The sequence below is a fragment of the Leptodactylus fuscus genome, chromosome 3, assembly GCF_031893055.1.
Source record: "Leptodactylus fuscus isolate aLepFus1 chromosome 3, aLepFus1.hap2, whole genome shotgun sequence".
In the NCBI taxonomy this organism is placed as follows: Eukaryota; Metazoa; Chordata; class Amphibia; order Anura; family Leptodactylidae; genus Leptodactylus; species Leptodactylus fuscus.
The window spans coordinates 50,414,490-50,433,742 of NC_134267.1; the positions used below are offsets into that span (position 1 = coordinate 50,414,490).

The 19,253-nt window shown below is 43.8% G+C and overlaps 1 protein-coding gene across 1 annotated transcript in view; it reads left to right on the forward strand.

Annotated features, from left to right (window-relative positions):
• The window catches only part of USP34 (ubiquitin specific peptidase 34), a 106,063-nt gene that overhangs the window by 9,626 nt on the left and 77,184 nt on the right, over positions 1-19,253 (forward strand). Inside the window, exon 2 of the mRNA XM_075267582.1 lies at positions 16,904-16,991. Within this exon, the coding sequence (XP_075123683.1) occupies positions 16,904-16,991 (88 nt within the window). The remainder of the gene's footprint in view (positions 1-16,903; positions 16,992-19,253) is intronic.

Consider the following 19,253-nt stretch of genomic DNA (forward strand, 5'->3'; position numbering starts at 1 on the left):
TAGTGGTGACAGTCCTTTGTTTGTTTGCCAGTGGGATGCGACTATTAATGAAGAACCTTATTAGGAACTTAGCCCTGATTACATAATGCTGGCCCGGGTTATCAGGTAGGGACGGTACATGCGAAGGAAAATAATCTGGCCACAACAAGGTAGCCATGGCAGATTTCCAGATTATAGAAAGTTCCTGCATTCATGCTCCTTTCCACTGGCAACCAATGAAAGCAGACTGTCACCACTGAGGTACTCAGAGAAGGTCTTTTAAAGGGATTCTACCATTAAACTACCTTTTTTTTTCTAATGAACACGTCGGAATAGCCGTAAGAAAGGCTATTCGTCTCCTACCTTTGGACGTGGTCTCCGCCGCGCCGTTCCGTAGAAATACCGTTTTTAATCAGTATGCAAATGAGCTTTCCGCAGCAATGAGGGCAGGCCCCAGCGCTGAAAGGCCGATGAGCGCATCCCCATTGCTGCCAGAGAGCTCTTTCCTGCGCCGCCTCCTTCTTCTGCAGCAACTCCACCTCTTCTGGCTTCTCTTGCTCTTGTAGCTCTATATAGGAGCATAGAGAGGCCACCCCGAAATGGCCGGCGGCCATTTTTGGGTAGCCGCTCTTGCAGTTCAATACAGGAGCCGGCCGGCTGCCATTTTGGGGTGGCCTCTCTATGCTCCTGTATAGAACTACAAGAGCAAGAGAAGCCAGAAGAGGCGGAGTTGCTGCAGAAGAAGGAGGCGGCGCAGGAAAGAGCCCTGGGCAGCAATGGGGATGCGCTCATCGGTGTTTCAGCTCTGGGGCCCGCCCTCATTGCTGCGGAGAGCTCATTTGCATACCGGTTAAAACCGGTATTTCTACGGAACGGCGCGGCGGAGACCACGTCTAAAGGTAGGAGACGAATAGCCTTTCTTAAGACTATTCCGACATGTTCATTAGAAAAAAAGGTAGTTCAATGGTAGAATCCCTTTAAAACTGCTTTTTTTTTTTTTTAAATTTATTTATATTCACAAAAACTTAACTTTCTATTGTCTACAAAACTAAATATGGTCATGTTTGTGGGAAAACTCTTCTAAGCACATGAAGAATATTTACTTATACTTACTTACACTCACTGGCCACTTTATTAGGTACACCTGTCCAACTGCTCGTTAACACTTAATTTCTAATCAGCCAATCACATGGCGGCAACTCAGTGCATTTAGGCATGTAGACATGGTCAAGACAATCTCCTGCAGTTCAAACCGAGCATCAGTATGGGGAAGAAAGGTGATTTGAGTGCCTTTGAACGTGGCATGGTTGTTGGTGCCAGAAGGGCTGGTCTGAGTATTTCAGAAACTGCTGATCTACTGGGATTTTCACGCACAACCATCTCTAGGGTTTACAGAGAATGGTCCGAAAAAGAAAAAACATCCAGTGAGCGGCAGTTCTGTGGGCGGAAATGCGTTGTTGATGCCAGAGGTCAGAGGAGAATGGCCAGACTGGTTCGAGCTGATAGAAAGGCAACAGTGACTCAAATAGCCACCCATTACAACCAAGGTAGCCAGAAGAGCATCTCTGAACGCACAGTACGTTGAACTTTGAGGCAGATGGGCTACAGCAGCAGAAGACCACACCGGGTGCCACTCCTTTCAGCTAAGAACAGGAAACTGAGGCTACAATTTGCACAAGCTCATCGAAATTGGACAATTGAAGATTGGAAAAACGTTGCCTGGTCTGATGAGTCTCGATTTCTGCTGCGACATTCGGATGGTAGGGTCAGAATTTGGCGTCAACAACATGAAAGCATGGATCCATCCTGCCTTGTATCAACGGTTCAGGCTGGTGGTGGTGGTGTCATGGTGTGGGGAATATTTTCTTGGCACTCTTTGGGCCCCTTGGTACCAATTGAGCATCGTTGCAACGCCAAAGCCTACCTGAGTATTGTTGCTGACCATGTCCATCCCTTTATGACCACAATGTACCCAACATCTGATGGCTACTTTCAGCAGGATAATGCGCCATGTCATAAAGCTGGAATCATCTCAGACTGGTTTCTTGAACATGACAATGAGTTCACTGTACTCCAATGGCCTCCACAGTCACCAGATCTCAATCCAATAGAGCATCTTTGGGATGTGGTGGAACGGGAGATTCGCATCATGGATGTGCAGCCGACAAATCTGCGGCAACTGTGTGATGCCATCATGTCAATATGGACCAAAATCTCTGAGGAATGTTTCCGGCACCTTGTTGAATCTATGCCACGAAGAATTGAGGCAGTTCTGAAGGCAAAAGGGGGTCCAACCCGTTACTAGCATGGTGTACCTAATAAAGTGGCCGGTGAGTGTATATCGCGCCATCATATTCCGCAACACTTTACAGATATTGTCAGTCACTGTCCCATATTGGGCGCACATTCTACATTCCCTATCAGTATGTCTTTGGTGTGTGGGAGGAAACCGGAGTACCCGGAGGAAAATATGGATTTCATATCATCCTTCAACCACATAATAAAAGATTAAAAAGAAATGAGAATGACTTGTGCTGATTGGTGGTCTCTTGTGTCGTAGACATTGCCATATTGGGTACTGGAATCCATGGAGACTTTTGCTCTGATAACAGCTTTACTATATAAGAAATCACTGTGCTGATATTGAAGTGTATTGTGTACCCTGTAGTTCTACAGGATGGGGGATACCGTATTTTTCGGACTATAAGATGCACCCAGGTTTTAGAGGAGGAAAATAGTGAAAAAAAATTTGGAAGCAAAAAATGGTAAAATATTTAATATATGGGAGTTGTAGTTTTGCAACAGCTGCAAGGCCACATTGACAGGTGACCCTGCAGCTGTACGGGGACGCATAGAGTGTTTTTTTTTTGTTTTTTTTTTGCGGGGCCAGAAGTACTTTTTAGTTATACCATTTTGGGGACTATATATTTCTTAGATCACTTTTTATTGAAAAAAAAAACCGGTGGTTTATGATATGATTTTCTACTTGAACCTGCGGTCACTTGATTGCAAGTCCCATAGACGGCAATACAACTGTATTGCTGTCTATGGGACATTCTGTCTATTAGTATTACGGCTGGTCATAGAGACCAGCCGCAATACTAATACAGCAGTGACAGGCCTGGGAGCTTCATTAGGCTCCCGGCTGTCACCCGAACAGGTCGGCTCCTGCGATATCGCCGCGCAGGAGCCGGCCTGCAACTCTACAGATACGGGGCCGGTGGGGACCGGCCCCGGGGGAGAATGGGCCGCTGATACTGACCCGGCATCCGCTGTACTAGAGAGGCGGATGCCGGTGAGGGATAGACGCCGGGGCCTGAGACATCGCTCCTCTGCCCTGCCTGAAGCCAGCGGCAGGGGGGACGGAGGAGCGGAATAGCATCGCCGCTGCTGGCTTCATGCAGGGCAGAGGAGCGCAGCAATGTCTCAGGCCCCGGCGTCTATCCCTTGCCGACATCCGCCTCTCTATTATGGCGGGTGCCAGGTGCCACATTCAGACTATAAGACGCACCCTTCTTTTCCCCCCAAATTTTGGGGAAAAAAAGTGCGTCTTATAGTCCGAAAAATACGGTAATCTGGTTGGTGCAGTTCTGATCCCTGAAAAAGTGACACATTTGCACTTTATTTTACAATGTGCCCAACCACTTGATATGCCCAGCTGTCCACCACTTAGTCTGTCTCCAGAATCCAGCATGTCATCCCAGCCCCACAGAGAGAGGGGCTGTGGTCAGGAAAAGGAAAAATCGCCCAGCACCTGGTAGGGTAGGGACCGTATATACTAGAGTATAAGCCGACCCGAATATAAGCAGAGACCCCTAATTTTACGACAAAAAACTGGGAAAACTTATTATTATAAGCCGAGGGGGGGGGGGGAATCCACCATTGCAGATAAAAAGTCTGGTCATGTGCATTGCAGCATACTCTAGGTTCACACTAGCGCCCGGAGTCCGTTTTAAGCTTTCTGTCTTCTGCATGCAGAAGACGGAAAGCTGTCAGACCGAGTCCGGCTGTGAGTGCCGGTAAGCGTTTTATGCGCTCCGCCACAAAACCGTTTTTTTTAAAACCGGACAAAGAGTACTACATGTCTGACTCTGTGTCCGATTTAAAAAAAAAAAAAAAAACGGTTTTGCGGCGGAGAGCATAAAACGCTCACCAGCGCTCACGGCTGGACATCTTTCAAACCCATTCAAATGAAGGGGTTTGAAAGAGTCCTGCAGGTTTCCGTCTCCTGCTCAGTTTTGTGCAGGAAACGGAAACCTGTATGAACGGAGACCGGGCGCAGATGTGAACGAGCCCTTAGTAACTCCATGGGGATCATAGTAATAGCAGTTAACCCCATCATGTCCCTCACATTAACCCCCTGTGTGCCTCACGTAAGAGTTACTGATATGTGGGACATATGGAGGTAATAATTAGGAATCTTCATAATTAAGCTCCTTCATTAGTACCTTCATGTGTCTCACATATTAGTAACTCTTATATGGGGAACACTGGTTAATATGAGGGACATAATGGGGTTAACTGTTATTAATGTGAGGCACATGGAGTTACTGAAACTAAATTAATAACCCCAAATGCCTGACAGTAATAGGCGGAGTAACTAAAGGAAGGTCCCTGTGTGTGTCACGTTACTGCAGCTTCCTCTCCTCCATACAACAGGCATCTTCCATAAGACACAATGAATCCTGGCCACTCATCTGCAGGGTAGAGGCTAAATCCTAGTGTGCTAAAGGACCTCTGATGACGTCATGACCATGTGATCGGACTCTGGTGTGGGCGGAGCTACTAGGATTTAGACTCAATCTTATCTGCAGATGTTGCATACCAGTGGCTACAGGACCTTTGATGACCTCACAGTCATGTGACCTCATGACAAGCCAATCACAGAGCAGTAGCACTAAAGGACCTCCCCTTTCCAGCTCCTTCCAGTTTTCTGTGCTCCGTGGACCCTGACTCGTGTATAAGCCGAGGAGAGCTTTTTCAGCATGAAAAATGTGCTGAAAGTCGGCTTATACTCGAGTATATACAGTAATTAGAAAAAAATGTGGTCTTTATTAATAATTTAAAAAGCCACAGAAGACGCAGGGACACACACTGATCTTTCTCGGTCTCTTAAAGTTGGCATATGTGCAAGGTCTTACTGGGCAGTTTGTTCTATCACTGTGTAAGTCTTCATAGTGTCCTGTCCATTTTTCTAATGCGAATAATCAAATTGTTGCTGAAACACATTTTGCATTTCTGTCTTTAGCCTGGGGACCTGTACTATAAGGGCTAGTTCACATGGAGCAAGAGGGGGCAGATTTTGGTGCGGAATCCACCTCAAAATCTGCCCCCTCACAATAGAGGTCTATGTAGACCACTAGCGGTCTTTTTTTCCTGCTAGTGGTTTGTTCCCACTCACGGAAAAAAGAAGAGAGCTGCCCTTTCTTCAGGCAGATTCAGGGCAGCGATGTCCGCCTCACGTCCGCACCCTCCGGACTAGGCCCATTCATTTGGGCCTAATCCGGAGCGGAAAGCCACAACTGAATGTGCACACGCGGAACCCCCGTGTGAACTAGTCCTAAGAAGCAGTCTGCCCCCTCCTCCATCCATTGATAATGTTCTGCCAGGAGTAACAATACAATTGTAAACAAATACCTGAGAAAAGCCTAAGTGACCATAATATAGGAGAGCCAGGAACACTGGAATGTAAATACAGGGCAAATGCATGCAACAAAGTAGATAAAATACAAGGCAAAAAAAGTCTATGTGCACAGTCAGTAAAGTTGCTTGCTGTGACTAATACCCCATCTGTGGTATTACACACAATCAGACAGAAGTACATACAAATAAAGAGAAGAATTTTCTTTTGTTGTAAGCTGTGAGATTTGCTGATTCTTTAGTCTTTTGCACATAGTAACAGTTTGCAGACATGTCTGTGAAGGCTGTGAGCAGAATCATCACCTCTCCATTCCCTGTGTCCTCTAGCAAGATGAAATGGAATTTATCTAGGGACAGACTTCCTTAGTAACAAAACAGTGAACAGTAAGCTGTCAGAAGGGGGTACACCTATTGGCAGGAACTTTATGGAGGATTTTCAGACAAAGCAGCAACATTTTTAATTAAAGTCTTTTAGTCCAGAGTCACATGCTCTCCCGGGGGGGGGGGGGGGGGGGGGGGACTTAGAGCCCTCTGTGTTGGCACCTGTGCCATTGTCCTGATCACTCACTAACAGGGGATTTGGTACAATATTTGCTATTAGTGAGCGATCGCTTCTTTCAACTGGATGTGCAAATGCACTTAGAGCTGAAAACTGTCAGTGTAGTCTGTGGGACCACGGCTTACACGGACAGCAAAGTGTGACCTCTGCCCCCACGCAGGCACAATGACATCATTCATCAGTGCCTGCGGTTAGAAGGACGACGACGCCCAGCTGTTCTTCGTGGAAGCATGTAATACTGTGTGGGGGTCCACTGTGGAGCAAATACTACTGTGTGGCGGCCCAAAGTAGAGTGTATAATACTGTGTGGGGACCTACTTTGGAGCATGTAATACTGTGTGGGAGACGACTGTGGAGCGCATTAGACTTTGTGGGGGCCCTTCACTATTTATATGACACATTATCTGTTTTATAGCAGATGTGAGATTAGTACAGGATGGAAATAGTGAATAGAATGTAAATAGCGAACATTAATTGTTCAAAAGTACCAAATATAGAGATCTTTACATTTCAGGACAAAGTTGTTTGTATTATTGAAAGCTCTGTAAAGCCCCATTCACACGGCTTGTGGGTCCGTAACTGTCCACAATTGTGAATCCGTACAGTATTAAGGTTAAATTGCCATGTTGGCACTTTGCGATAATTTAGTGGGTTTTTGTTTGCAGTTTGGGCCCTCGGTCTCTAAAAGGTTCTCTGTCACTGCCCTATGAAATGAGACTAAGTTGTTTGAAAAGTTAGTGATCAAATAATATCCTCTAGGGTTGCAGTTATCTGGTCCTTTGTGTGTTAGCCATACAACCGCTGCATAAACCAGGTATGCCCACGTGGGACTGACACACATCCGATATTCCACAGAGAAATCTGCAGCAGCTAGAAATGCACTAAATGGTCACTCCTGTGTTTAAACCTACTAAAAGAAATCTCTTGTAGATGCTGCTCCGGTAGTGTATGGAGTGACTTGTCATTGCTGCTCCGGTAGTGTATGGAGTGACTTGTCATTGCTGCTCCTGTAGTGTATGGAGTGGCTTGTCATTGCTGCTTCGGTAGTGTATGGAGTGCTGCTTCGGTAGTGTATGGAGTGACTTGTCATTGCTGCTCCTGTAGTGTATGGAGTGACTTGTCATTGCTGCTCCGGTAGTGTATGGAGTGACTTGTCATTGCTGCTCCGGTAGTGTATGGAGTGACTTGTCATTGCTGCTCCTGTAGTGTATGGAGTGACTTGTCATTGCTGCTCCGGTAGTGTATGGAGTGACTTGTCATTGCTGCTCCGGTAGTGTATGGAGTGACTTGTCATTGCTGCTCCGGTAGTGTATGGAGTGACTTGTCATTGCTGCTCCGGTAGTGTATGGAGTGACTTGTCATTGCTGCTCCTGTAGTGTATGGAGTGACTTGTCATTGCTGCTCCTGTAGTGTATGGAGTGACTTGTCATTGCTGCTCCGGTAGTGTATGGAGTGACTTGTCATTGCTGCTCCTGTAGTGTATGGAGTGACTTGTCATTGCTGCTCCTGTAGTGTATGGAGTGACTTGTCATTGCTGCTCCGGTAGTGTATGGAGTGACTTGTCATTGCTGCTCCGGTAGTGTATGGAGTGACTTGTCATTGCTGCTCCGGTAGTGTATGGAGTGACTTGTCGTTGCTGCTGTGTCATTTTCTTTACACACAGATTGACACTTACAGGATGTAACCTGAAATCTCCAAGTGCTAAATCAGAAAAGCCATTTATTTTGGCAATACTATGTTGTTTTTTGTGGAAAGTCTTTGTATTCTGGGACAGAATGACTTGTAATCCGCTCGCTCTGGCGCTCCCTGAAGCCATTTCTTATTTAGACCGGCCAAGCATTTTGTGGTTCTTGAAGACCAGAAATGTTTTGCAGATGCGTATTGTCATATGAACAATGAAATACAAGGGAAGAGCAGTTTATGTTCCTTGGAAACTAAATAAAAGCTAATATGAAACATACAGTAATGTACAGTGTATTGTTACGCTAGGTTCACACTAGCGTTTGTCTCTGTCATTCGGGTCCACATGGGGACTTGAAAGACGAAGAGCCTGTTCGCTAAAAAAGCGGTCACCAGGGAACCCCATAGACTATAATGGGGTACGTTGGTTTTATATTGAAACCAGGAGAGAAAAAGGTGTTCTGTGCAGGACTTTGCTGGAGATTCCATCTAAAGTCATCAGAGAGAAAAGTCTATGGAGAATCCAACGCAGATGTGAATCTGTCCTCATATACTGTAAGTAAGAGTTAGATCCGCTTCAGTTATGGAACTGGACACATTACGATTAGGGGGTTTTACCAGCATTACAATATTGGCTCCTACCTTTAGGATTTGCCAACATTATCCAGTTGGGTGTTCTACTTCTTCTATCCTTGTGAACCAACTCACTGAAGGGGCCGCAATGTTTACGTTGTTCCATGTACTTGCACGCTGTATACTTAGTAGCATCTGTGCGCTGTGTCCCAAGAATCAGCTACTCTGTGTGTGTACTTCATGCATAGAGTAATAAAGAGGTGCAAGAACCCAGTGTATGGGCCCAGTCACACACTTATCTTGGGGTCACAAACTATGCTGTCCCCTTGGCAATCAGTTCCTGTTTTTGAGGCTAGACAAATGAGCTGTTTGGAGCAATGAGGGTGTTGCTATTTACCTCTTTGGAGTGATGGCATCGCCCTTGGTGCTCCAAATGGATCATTTGCACATTAACAAAAACTACATGTCTGTAACAAAAACAACAATTCACAGAGGGAGAACTTTATTTGATTCAGGTAACCCTAATGTACCTGTTTGGTTGGATTCTGGTGACTCTTTAAAGCATAGACTCTGATTCCCTACCCCAGTGATCAGGAAAATACCAGACTACAAGATCCTTGTGTGACTGGGGCCGGACTGCATATGCTTGGCCACCACTCTGTTCACTTCTGTGGGAATATTGTAACAGCAAGCCCAGTCAGTCACCTCCACTACATTCACATGGGTTTCTTGCAGTGGTCACTAGTAATAAGATATTGATCCTGTGGATGGGAGATAAATGTAGCGGCAAGTGTACAGTCCTATGAAAAAGTTTGGGCACCCCTATTAATCTTAATCATTTTTAGTTCTAAATATTTTGGTATTTGCAACAGCCATTTCAGTTTGATATATCTAATAACTGATGGACACAGTAATATTTCAGGATTGAAATGAGGTTTATTGTACTAACAGAAAATGTGCAATATGCATTAAACCAAAATTTGACCGGTGCAAAAGTATGGGCACCTCAACAGAAAAGTGACATTAATATTTAGTAGATCCTCCTTTTGCAAAGATAACAGCCTCTAGTCGCTTCCTGTAGCTTTTAATCAGTTCCTGGATAAAGGTATTTTGGACAAACAATTCAAGTTCAGTTAAGTTAGATGGTCGCCGAGCATGGACAGCTCGCTTCAAATCATCCCACAGATGTTCAATGATATTCAGGTCTGGGGACTGGGATGGCCATTCCAGAACATTGTAATTGTTCCTCTGCATGAATGCCTGAGTTGATTTGGAGCAGTGTTTTGGATCATTGTCTTGCTGAAATATCCATCCCCGGCGTAACTTCAACTTCGTCACTGATTCTTGAACATTATTCTCAAGAATCTGCTGATACTGAGTGGAATCCATGCGACTCTCAACTTTAACAAGATTCCCGGTGCCGGCATTGGCTACACAGCCCCAAAGCATGATGGAACCTCCACCAAATTTTACAGTGGGTAGCAAGTGTTTTTCTTGGAATGCTGTTTCTTTTTGGACGCCATGCATAACGCCTTTTTTTATAACCAAACAACTCAATCTTTGTTTCCAAAATGAAGTTGGCTTCTCCAAATGTGCTTTTGCATACCTCAGGCAACTCTATTTGTGGCGTACGTGCAGAAACGGCTTCTTTCTCATCACTCTCCCATACAGCTTCTCCTTGTGCAAAGTGCGCTGTATTGCTGACGCACAGTGACACCATCTGCAGCAAGATGATGCTGCAGCTCTTTGGAGGTTGTCTGTGGATTGTCCTTGACTGTTCTCACCATTCTTCTTCTCTGCCTTTCTGATATTTTTCTTGGCCTGCCACTTCTGGGCTTAACAAGAACTGTCCCTGTGGTCTTCCATTTCCTTACTATGTTCCTCACAGTGGAAACTGACAGGTTAAATCTCTGAGACAACGTTTTGTATCCTTCCCCTGAACAACTATGTTGAACAATCTTTGTTTTCAGATCATTTGAGAGCGGGCTGTCCATGTTCGGCGACCATCAAACTTAACTGAACTTGAATTGTTTTGTAGAAAGAAATGGTCCAAAATCCCTTCATCCAGGATCCAGGAACTGATTAAAAGCTACAGGAAGCAACTAGAGGCTGTTATCTTTGCAAAAGGAGGATCTACTAAATATTAATGTCACTTTTCTGTTGAGGTGCCCATACTTTTGCACCGGCTAAATTTTGGTTTAATGCATATTGCACATTTTCTGTTAGTACAATAAACCTCATTTCAATCCTGAAATATTACTGTGTCCATCAGTTATTAGATATAGCAAACTGAAATGGCTGCTGCAAACACCAAAATATTTAGAACTAAAAATGATTAAGATTAATAGGGGTGCCCAAACTTTTTCATAGGACTGTATGTACTGCAGTACTACCCATAGACTTCAGTGGGAAGCGCTGCATTACCTACCCTCGCTACTGTAGTCTGTATCCGAGTGAGTAGTATGGCCTCTGTACCAGTGATCTATAGGGGCCCAGGTGTCGGACCCCCATACATCTAGTATTGATGGCCTATCCTAGCGATGCTGAATAACCCCTTTAATGAAAAAAAACACTTTGGTGTATATGACAATATGACAAACTGCCTTTGATTTAAAAAAAAAAATAAATAAAAAAAAATAATTATATTTTAGTGTTGGTCACCATGTAATCTGGTGCCAAAATATTCCAGGTAGCATTTCCTGATGTGTTTTGTGTTGTGGTGTTTTTTTTTTTTTTTTTTTTGTGTGGTCACCTTTTGCATTGGGTACTATTCAGCACTGCTCAAGACTTCTCCAAGAATTTCCCCATTGCACAATATATTAGAGTCTACTGCAATGGTTGACTGGTACTTTATTCCCACTTTCATGGATAAATTAAAAAAAATCTCCCTTTATGGTAGAGCTACATAGCCCCAGGTAACATGTAGCTGTTCTGCTATATTATTAGCCCTGCCGGTGGAGCGGGAAGCTCTGTACACTGTGTTGTAGCCAAATAAATGGGAGCTGAGCTATAATGGCAGCCACTGCAAAATGTATGAAGCTGTGCTTGGCCTGGGCGTCCGACCCCCACTGACCTTAAGTTAGTGACCTGTCATAAGAATAGGTCATTACGTCTCTGTCTAGAAATTTCCTTTATGGTGACATTGTTTTCTCTATTAACGTTGAGCTAATTGTTTTTTATTTTATTTTTTATATTGATACATTACTTCCATGTTTCACACATGCTATACATGATGGATGATTATTGCTCCTATTAAATTGTAGCCAAGTGCTGGTCATTAGTGAGCACACGTACAAAATTCAGGGTGTGACCCTCAGTATAATGCTAAGGCTTGCTTTACACCTTGGGTTATTACTAGAGATGAGCGAGTACTATTCGAAATGGCCGTTTCGAATAGCACGCACGCATAGGAATGAATGGAAGCGGCTGGCACGCAGCTTTTGCCGGCGGCTGGCTGCTTAACCCCCTGCGTGCTGGCTGCGTCCATTCATTCCTATGGGTGCGTGCTATTCGAAACGGCCATTTCGAATAGTACTCGCTCATCTCTAGTTATTACCCTTGTTCTGATCAGGAGCAGAACTCGCCAAAAGAATATCAGTGCTATAACTGTCTTAGGACAAGTACTATTGTCACCAGAAGTGACTACAAATGGCTTGGTCAGCTTTCTGTCATTCTGTCATTTTACCTCACAATAGTGTAGCCTTCTCCAGTATTTTGTCAGCTTGTGACTCTGCACATACCTTCCTATGCCGTGGCTTACATGGCTGTGAATTGGTTTGATGTCAGCACTGAACTGAAGACTTGTATGTATTAATAAGGATCCTTATCTGGCATCTGAGGGGGCACGCTGGGTAAATGTTTACTCTCGAAGGCCATACACTTGTTGATCAAGGTAAAACCTTGGAACGGGGTGAGGAGAATGAACAGTCAGCACTGATGATAATGAAGTCCGACAAAGTCTTAGGGTTAATGTTTAAATACAGTCAAACAATAATTTTACATTTCTGAGAGGATTTGTACAAGGTCTCCACCCTGTGCATTGAGGGTAGTGTAGGAGATACAAAACCCCTACAAATTTGACAAATATGTACACCAGAAGAGGGTTGTTTGTGAAAGGGTTAAGGGGTATCTGGGGAATGATGAAAATCCCCCACCAATGGTTTAAGAGTCTGTAAGATTTGGGTGAGTGCTGCAGTCTCTTCATTGAAAGCCAAGTAAAGACCTTGTGTATATATTGTAGGAGCTGTGACCGGAGCTCGGCCCTATTCAGGTGAATGTCGTACCATGTGACAAATGAACAAAACTTAATAGATGCAGCGCATCACTATTATTTATATAGCACCAATAATTCCATGGTGTTGTACATTATTATATTAATTCCATGGTGCTTTACATTTTGAGGGTTTACATACAGTACACAAAATATACAAAACAAATATACTAACAATGACCGACTGGCACAGCGGGATAGAGGGGCCTGTCCGCAAGGGCTTACAATCTATGGGGGAAGAGGGATAGAGACAGAAGGAGAGGGGGGAGACAGTTCAGATGGTGGTGCGGTGATAGTGTTATTGGAGGTTGTAGGCCTTCCTGAATAGGTGAGTCTTCAGGGCCTTCTAGAAGCCTGTGATTGTGGAGGTCAGTCTTATGTGTCTTGGTAAGGAGTTCCAGAGTATGGGGGATGCACGGGAGATATCTTGGGGACGGTTGTGTGAGGAGCGGATTGGAGCAGAGTGGAGTAGGAGGTCATTGGAGGATCACAGGTTGCGTATGGGCAGGTTTAGAGTTTGAGAATGCGGGAGGAGAGAAAGGAGGCTATGGCCCCTAGACACTTTTGAACTCTGGTACAACAGAGGTAACGTCTGGTCCAAGGAGATATATTTGAGTGTCGTCAGCATACCAATGGTGTTGAAAGCCATGAGAGTCTATGAGGTGGCTGAGGGTGTAGATGGAGAACGAGGGGATCTCGGACGGAGCCTTTGGGGGACACCTACACGAAAGAGGGCATGGTGAGGAGGATGTATGCAAGTGCGAGTCGCTGAATGTGAGGTATCAGGAGATTCAGGAAAGGGCCAAGTCGGAGATGCCAAGGCATGAGAGCGTTTCTAACGAGGGAGTGGTTGACTGTGCCAAAGGCTGAGGAGAGGCCAAGGAGGAGGACAGAGTAATGGCGCTTGGTTTGGCGGTTAGAAGGTCATTAGTGACTTTGGTTAGGGCAGTTTCTAGACTAGAGATGAGCAAGTAGTATTCGATCAAATACCTCCGTTTGCATAGTTGTTGGTGTACTTGGTCGAATACCACGCAGTAAATATTCGATTCCCCTCCCGCCTTCCCTGGCGTTTTATTTTATTTTTTTATTTTTTTTATAACAACGAAAGTCTATGCAGGGAGGTATTTGATCAAATATACTCATTCATCTCTAATGACGACCTATCCTTAGTCATCAGTATGAAAATGCGCTTTAACCCCCCTCTGTCCATCCTGACCATATAGTGTTCTGAAAGAAATTGTTTGAGAGAAGTCCTCAGTAGTTGATACCTTTTTTAATGGCTAACTTAAAAAGTTTTTTGATGACATATCGAGCTTTCGGGACTATAGAGGTCCCTTTATCAACTACTGAGGACTTCTCTCAAAGAATTTCTTTCATTTCATATCCACTGGCTAACACGGTACAAGGACATATTTTTTTCTTTTACATATAGTGTTCTTAATAGATTGGAGGTATCAGTCTGTAGTAAAGTAAAATCTAGTTAACAGGTAAAACTGTGAAGCTCGCACTTAAGGCAAAAAGAATCATTTTATTCATTACTAGATCAGTCAAATCCACATAAGACATCTGAGGATGGAAAGAAAAGTAAAAAAAGAATTCGGCTGACGTCCGACACAAGCGCTGCGCTCTCCCTCAGTAAGGACACATCCCTGTTGTTAAGTCCTTTTCATCCTTCATGGAGGCGCACAGTGGCAGTTGGCAGCGGCCTCATAAATCAGTAGGGAACACTTGTACGGTGGGAATCAATCACTGGCCCTTGTCTCATGACATGTTAATGGAGCTTCACATGCCTTGCCTTTCAGCAAATGGTGATTTTTAGTGTTTAGGACAAGGTAAACAGGTAGTTTTGCTTTAGTAAATGTTATTATGGGATTGAAAGAGAATGTTGCCAGGAAATGACCTGTTGTCATGTCACATTTTTATGTTAAACATATTTTTTAAGAGTTTCTGGTGATGTTTTTAATTTTCCAAATTCATATACCATCAATAAATCCATTTATCTTGCAATTCCAGCTTTTGCCACTAAGCCTAAAACATTCTGTGGCTTCCTGTTTCCTATAGAAAGGCCATAGACGCAGTGGTTTGGAGCAGACCCCATTCACTTGTATGGGAGAGAGTTTCACACTGGCATTCAGGGGGTTTGCTTGGAAACCCCCAAACGAAAACCTAATCTGCCTAAAAAAGCGGTTACATGTAGACCCTATTGACTATAATGGGGTCTGCCTAGTCTGTGCCTGAATAGGAGGATAAATGCAGAGAGAAAAGTGCTGCTTACAAGCGGAATGGGGAACAGAATCTCTCAGTGGAGGCAGGCGCAGGTGTGAACCAAACCTAAGCATTCTCTGTGCCCTGGGCAGACATCATTGTGTAGAAGGGGGGAGTAGATAAGCTGTGAAAATCTCCAATTGTGACTGGTGGATTCTGTGGCCTATTACATAATACACTATAGCTGTGGTCATCAGTGTGCTGTAAGTGAAGTGACTGCTGCAAAGAAGTCTACAGATAGTCTCAGCATATTATATCAGAAACTGCAACATTTTTAGGAAGTTTTTAAAATCGAGATAATATGGAAAAAAATCGTAAAAACCTCAACCAAAATATACTAAGCATAAAATGTGATTTAAGAAATAGGTTATTTTTTTGGTGACACATTTCCCCTCTAATGATCATTATTCACCAGCGTCTTGCTTTGTGGATGTCCAGTGCAGAAAAACTGCAGTGTTTGCTCCAAATTTGCAGTGTAAAATTCGTTTTTACCACAGTTTGAATAGACCCTTATATTCCTATGATTTATCTACCGTATTTATTTTTTTTAAGTTTAAGATTCGCAGCTTTTAAGTTTTTGGGTTTTTGGTTTTTCCATGGGGTAAAACAATAGTCATTCTGTGCATTTAATCGGACCTCTGACTCCCCTGTTCTGATATTCATAGCCACATACCCCAAGATGGCAACTGGGTAACACAATATTTGGTCTCCAGGTTTCCTGCAGCATCGAGGCCTTTCTGTTTCCTATCTTATTCTTTGTTAGTAGTCCAATTAAAATTCCCTATATGAGTGAGGTAAATGAGACTGGTTGCCATCTCTTTGTAGTCAATTGGTTCTGTATTGGTAGACAGTGCAAGAATATAGGGGATATTGCTGACCACTATGGACTATATTTCACAGACTTTATACTGTTCAGAGACCTGGAATTCGAGCATTGTAGTAATCTATGACACGGAGTCTCTGTCTCCCTATGGGACTGCTGTAGGGTAATCCACCAGGGGGGCAGGGACTTCTGGGATGAGAGATGACTGTGATGTTTCTAGTAGGGGTTCCTTAACAGGGTTTCTAAATACAGAAGACCTGCGATCCTTATATTCATGGACTGAGCACTACTTTCTGAAACTGGCCTCAATTGCTAACTAAAATATAAAGCCTACTAGGATCCATTTTCCTCAGTGCTATATCCCTCCATGCATCCATCATGCTTTCTACCAAACCTGTATCAGCCAGGCATTTCCTCCAGGTACGGGTTAGTAATGGCTGCTGTACATAGATGACTGGGGGGAGTCCTCCTGGGACCACTTGGATATGGAGATCTGGAGCAGCACGATGGTTGGTCTATGATGCTCACTTGGTGGAGGGGGAAGATTGCTGTGACTACTGAAGGGGTGTATGTGTGGGTACTCTATGGAGTTTAGTATTAGTGCTCCAAGGGAAGCTGCCAGTGGTCTGTCCAGGCTTGTGGCAGGAATGTATTGTGCTGTTGTATTCAGCTCGCGATGTTGCCGGCCCCACAGCTTCAAACAAGGTGCTCAAAATGTCAGGTGAAAAGTAATGTCCATAGTGACAACCACATTTGTTTGGGCTGCTTCCAATAAAGTAGTGATTTTGGTGGCCCTTGTGGACAGCTTGCTGGTTAACCCTGTTGTCCTACATAACTGGTGTCCTAGTTCATACCTGACCATGGGAGACCTCTCAGCGGGAATTACATGCTCAGGACCTTACCTACTGACAGGTTTGTTTGGGTTTCTGTCAATCTGACCCATGTGTATATCTGAAGAAGGGAAATTAGGTTCTTATCCATAGACAGATGTGAATGGTGACCACCTCTGTACAGTGCTGTGGTCTGTGTTATACACTGTATAATGTGAAATAAACTCCATAGTTTAGCCTCGTTACATAACTGGTTTTTTTTTGTTTGTTTTTTTCTATTTTAGTATCCGACTCCGATGGCAGTGATGAGTTACACCTCAGAAAAGAACATGCTCTCAAGATATTTGCCTATATTAATTCCTGGACACAAAGGTAAGTTGTTGTGGTGTGTGTGTGTGTGTGTGTGTGTATTTTATTTTATTTTTTTTTTCTATATATTTTTTTGTTTAATAAAAATAATCTGATCTGTTCGCTTTTAAGGCCCAGTTCACATCTTCGTTCGGTATTCCGTTCGGGAAGTCTGCTTGGGGACCCCCTGAACGGAATACCGAATGCATTGATAAGCAGTGAGCAATGAAAGCACACAGACCCCATATAGACTGTAATGGGGTCCGTGTGTCTCTTTATAGTCTATGGGGTCTGTGTGCTTTCATAAGCTCGCCACTTGTCAATGTCTTCGGCATTTCTTTCGGGGGTTCCCAAGTGGACTCCCCAAGCAGAATACCAAATGCAGATGTGAACCAGGCCTTAGTAAGTACTGATACCCTGTGCACTATTAAATATTTCTGGAACATCTTTTCTTGATTTCTGCTGGCCTTATTCATTCTAGAAATACATGATTTCATTGAAATCTGGGTGTTACTACTCTGTCAAGGGGGTGTGTCTACGTACTACTGATTGGACAATGTCAGTGACAAAAAGGGGCACAGCATCACCTGGTAACACCCAGATGTCATTTGCTTCAGGCATTTCAAATAGAAATAATAAAGAAATGATACCATTGAAAGAATACAATGCTCCAGTTATTTCATGGAAAATACAAGTGTTTCCCGGAAACAGACATGTCAGGAGTGGTGACGGCTTCACTTTAATTTTGCTCTTCTGGAAGCTAATCGGTTACATACGATGCAAATCCCACTTGTTCTTTTCTGGATGTCTTTACCATTCAGCTATGACATTTGTCTCTGGTTAGCCCCTAATGTTTTCCAGAGATTGATGGCGAGATGAATACTTATGTGCACTGGAATGTCTGGTATATATATATCTGCGGGTGTGCACTCTCAATTGTGTGGGGGGTTTTTTTCCATATAAAAAAACTTATAAACTTATAAATTTATAAACGTTCTGCTTTGTTGCCAGAGCTGCATGGCGTCATTCTGTGGCGTCACTAATACATGATCACAAAGTCTGGTGATAAACAAGAGAGTTTGTCTACTGACGGCAAACCTAAAAGTGGCCAGATACCTTACACATCAGCCGTAGCAGAAGCAGCCTGTGTATAGGATTGTCTTTTTACACTTCTCTGACCGTAGATGGCGGGGAGAAGGGTTGATAACAGGACGGTATAAGTAATGGTGATACTGCATTGTGGGGTATACAATTAGTAAGCTTTAATCTTTGGTTGTGCTACTTTGGCACAGGGTTACTCGGATGGTATTGGTAATATTGGAAGACCTTTTTTTTTTTTTTTTTTTTTTTTTTTTATTTATTTTTAAATGATAAATCTTCACCTGGGTCTTAGTTGGCTTCTATAATTATGGTGAAGCATTGAGATATTCATGTGGTTTGTTGCTAGGCTATGGTATTTTAATGGTAATTATTAGTGACGCTGGGTTCACACCTGCGTTTGGGGTCTCCGTTCTATGGTTTCCGTCTTCTGCATGCCAGAAGACGGAAACCATAGACCGGGTGCGGCGGTGAGCGTTTTAGGCTCTCTGCCGCGAAACCAGATTTTTTTTATCCGGACACAGAGTACTGCATGTCCAACTCTGTGTCCGGATTATAAAACCCGGTTTCGCGGCGGAGAGCGCAAAACGCTCACCGCCGCTCACAGCCGGACATCTCTCTCACCCATTCAAATGAATGGGTGAGAGAGACTCCTGCAGGTTTCCGTCTCCTGCCTGTGTTTTAGGCAGGAAACGGAAACCTAAGTACGGAGTGCTGGGCTGCAGATGTGAACCTGAGTGTGAGGGTTTTTTTTGTTTTTTTTTTTCCCTTTCCCTTTGTCCACCCCCCCTCCCCTCTCATAAACCTAAATAAAGGGTTATTCCCAACTTACCCGCTCACCAATTTGCAGGCTGTATGCTCTATTCACTTCCTGGTTTTCTCAGTGAATTGGTGGGCGGGGTTTCACTTTCTGTCTCACAGGCAAAGCCTGAATCCCTTGCTGATTGTGTTTAGGCGGTGACAAAGCCAGCTCTGCTTAGCTCTCTTCATAGCAGTACATGTTTGCAGTCAGTAATGAGGGATGGTTGTAAATAAATTAGTATAGTATCACTGGAAGATGCAAAAATATGAAGCTGATGTAGCAGAGCTGGATTTGATAGGTGATGAGAATACTAATCTTACATGCTGCAGGACCAAGAGTCAGCTGGCAATAAACTCAGTTTTAGGTCTGTTACATACAAAGGTAAC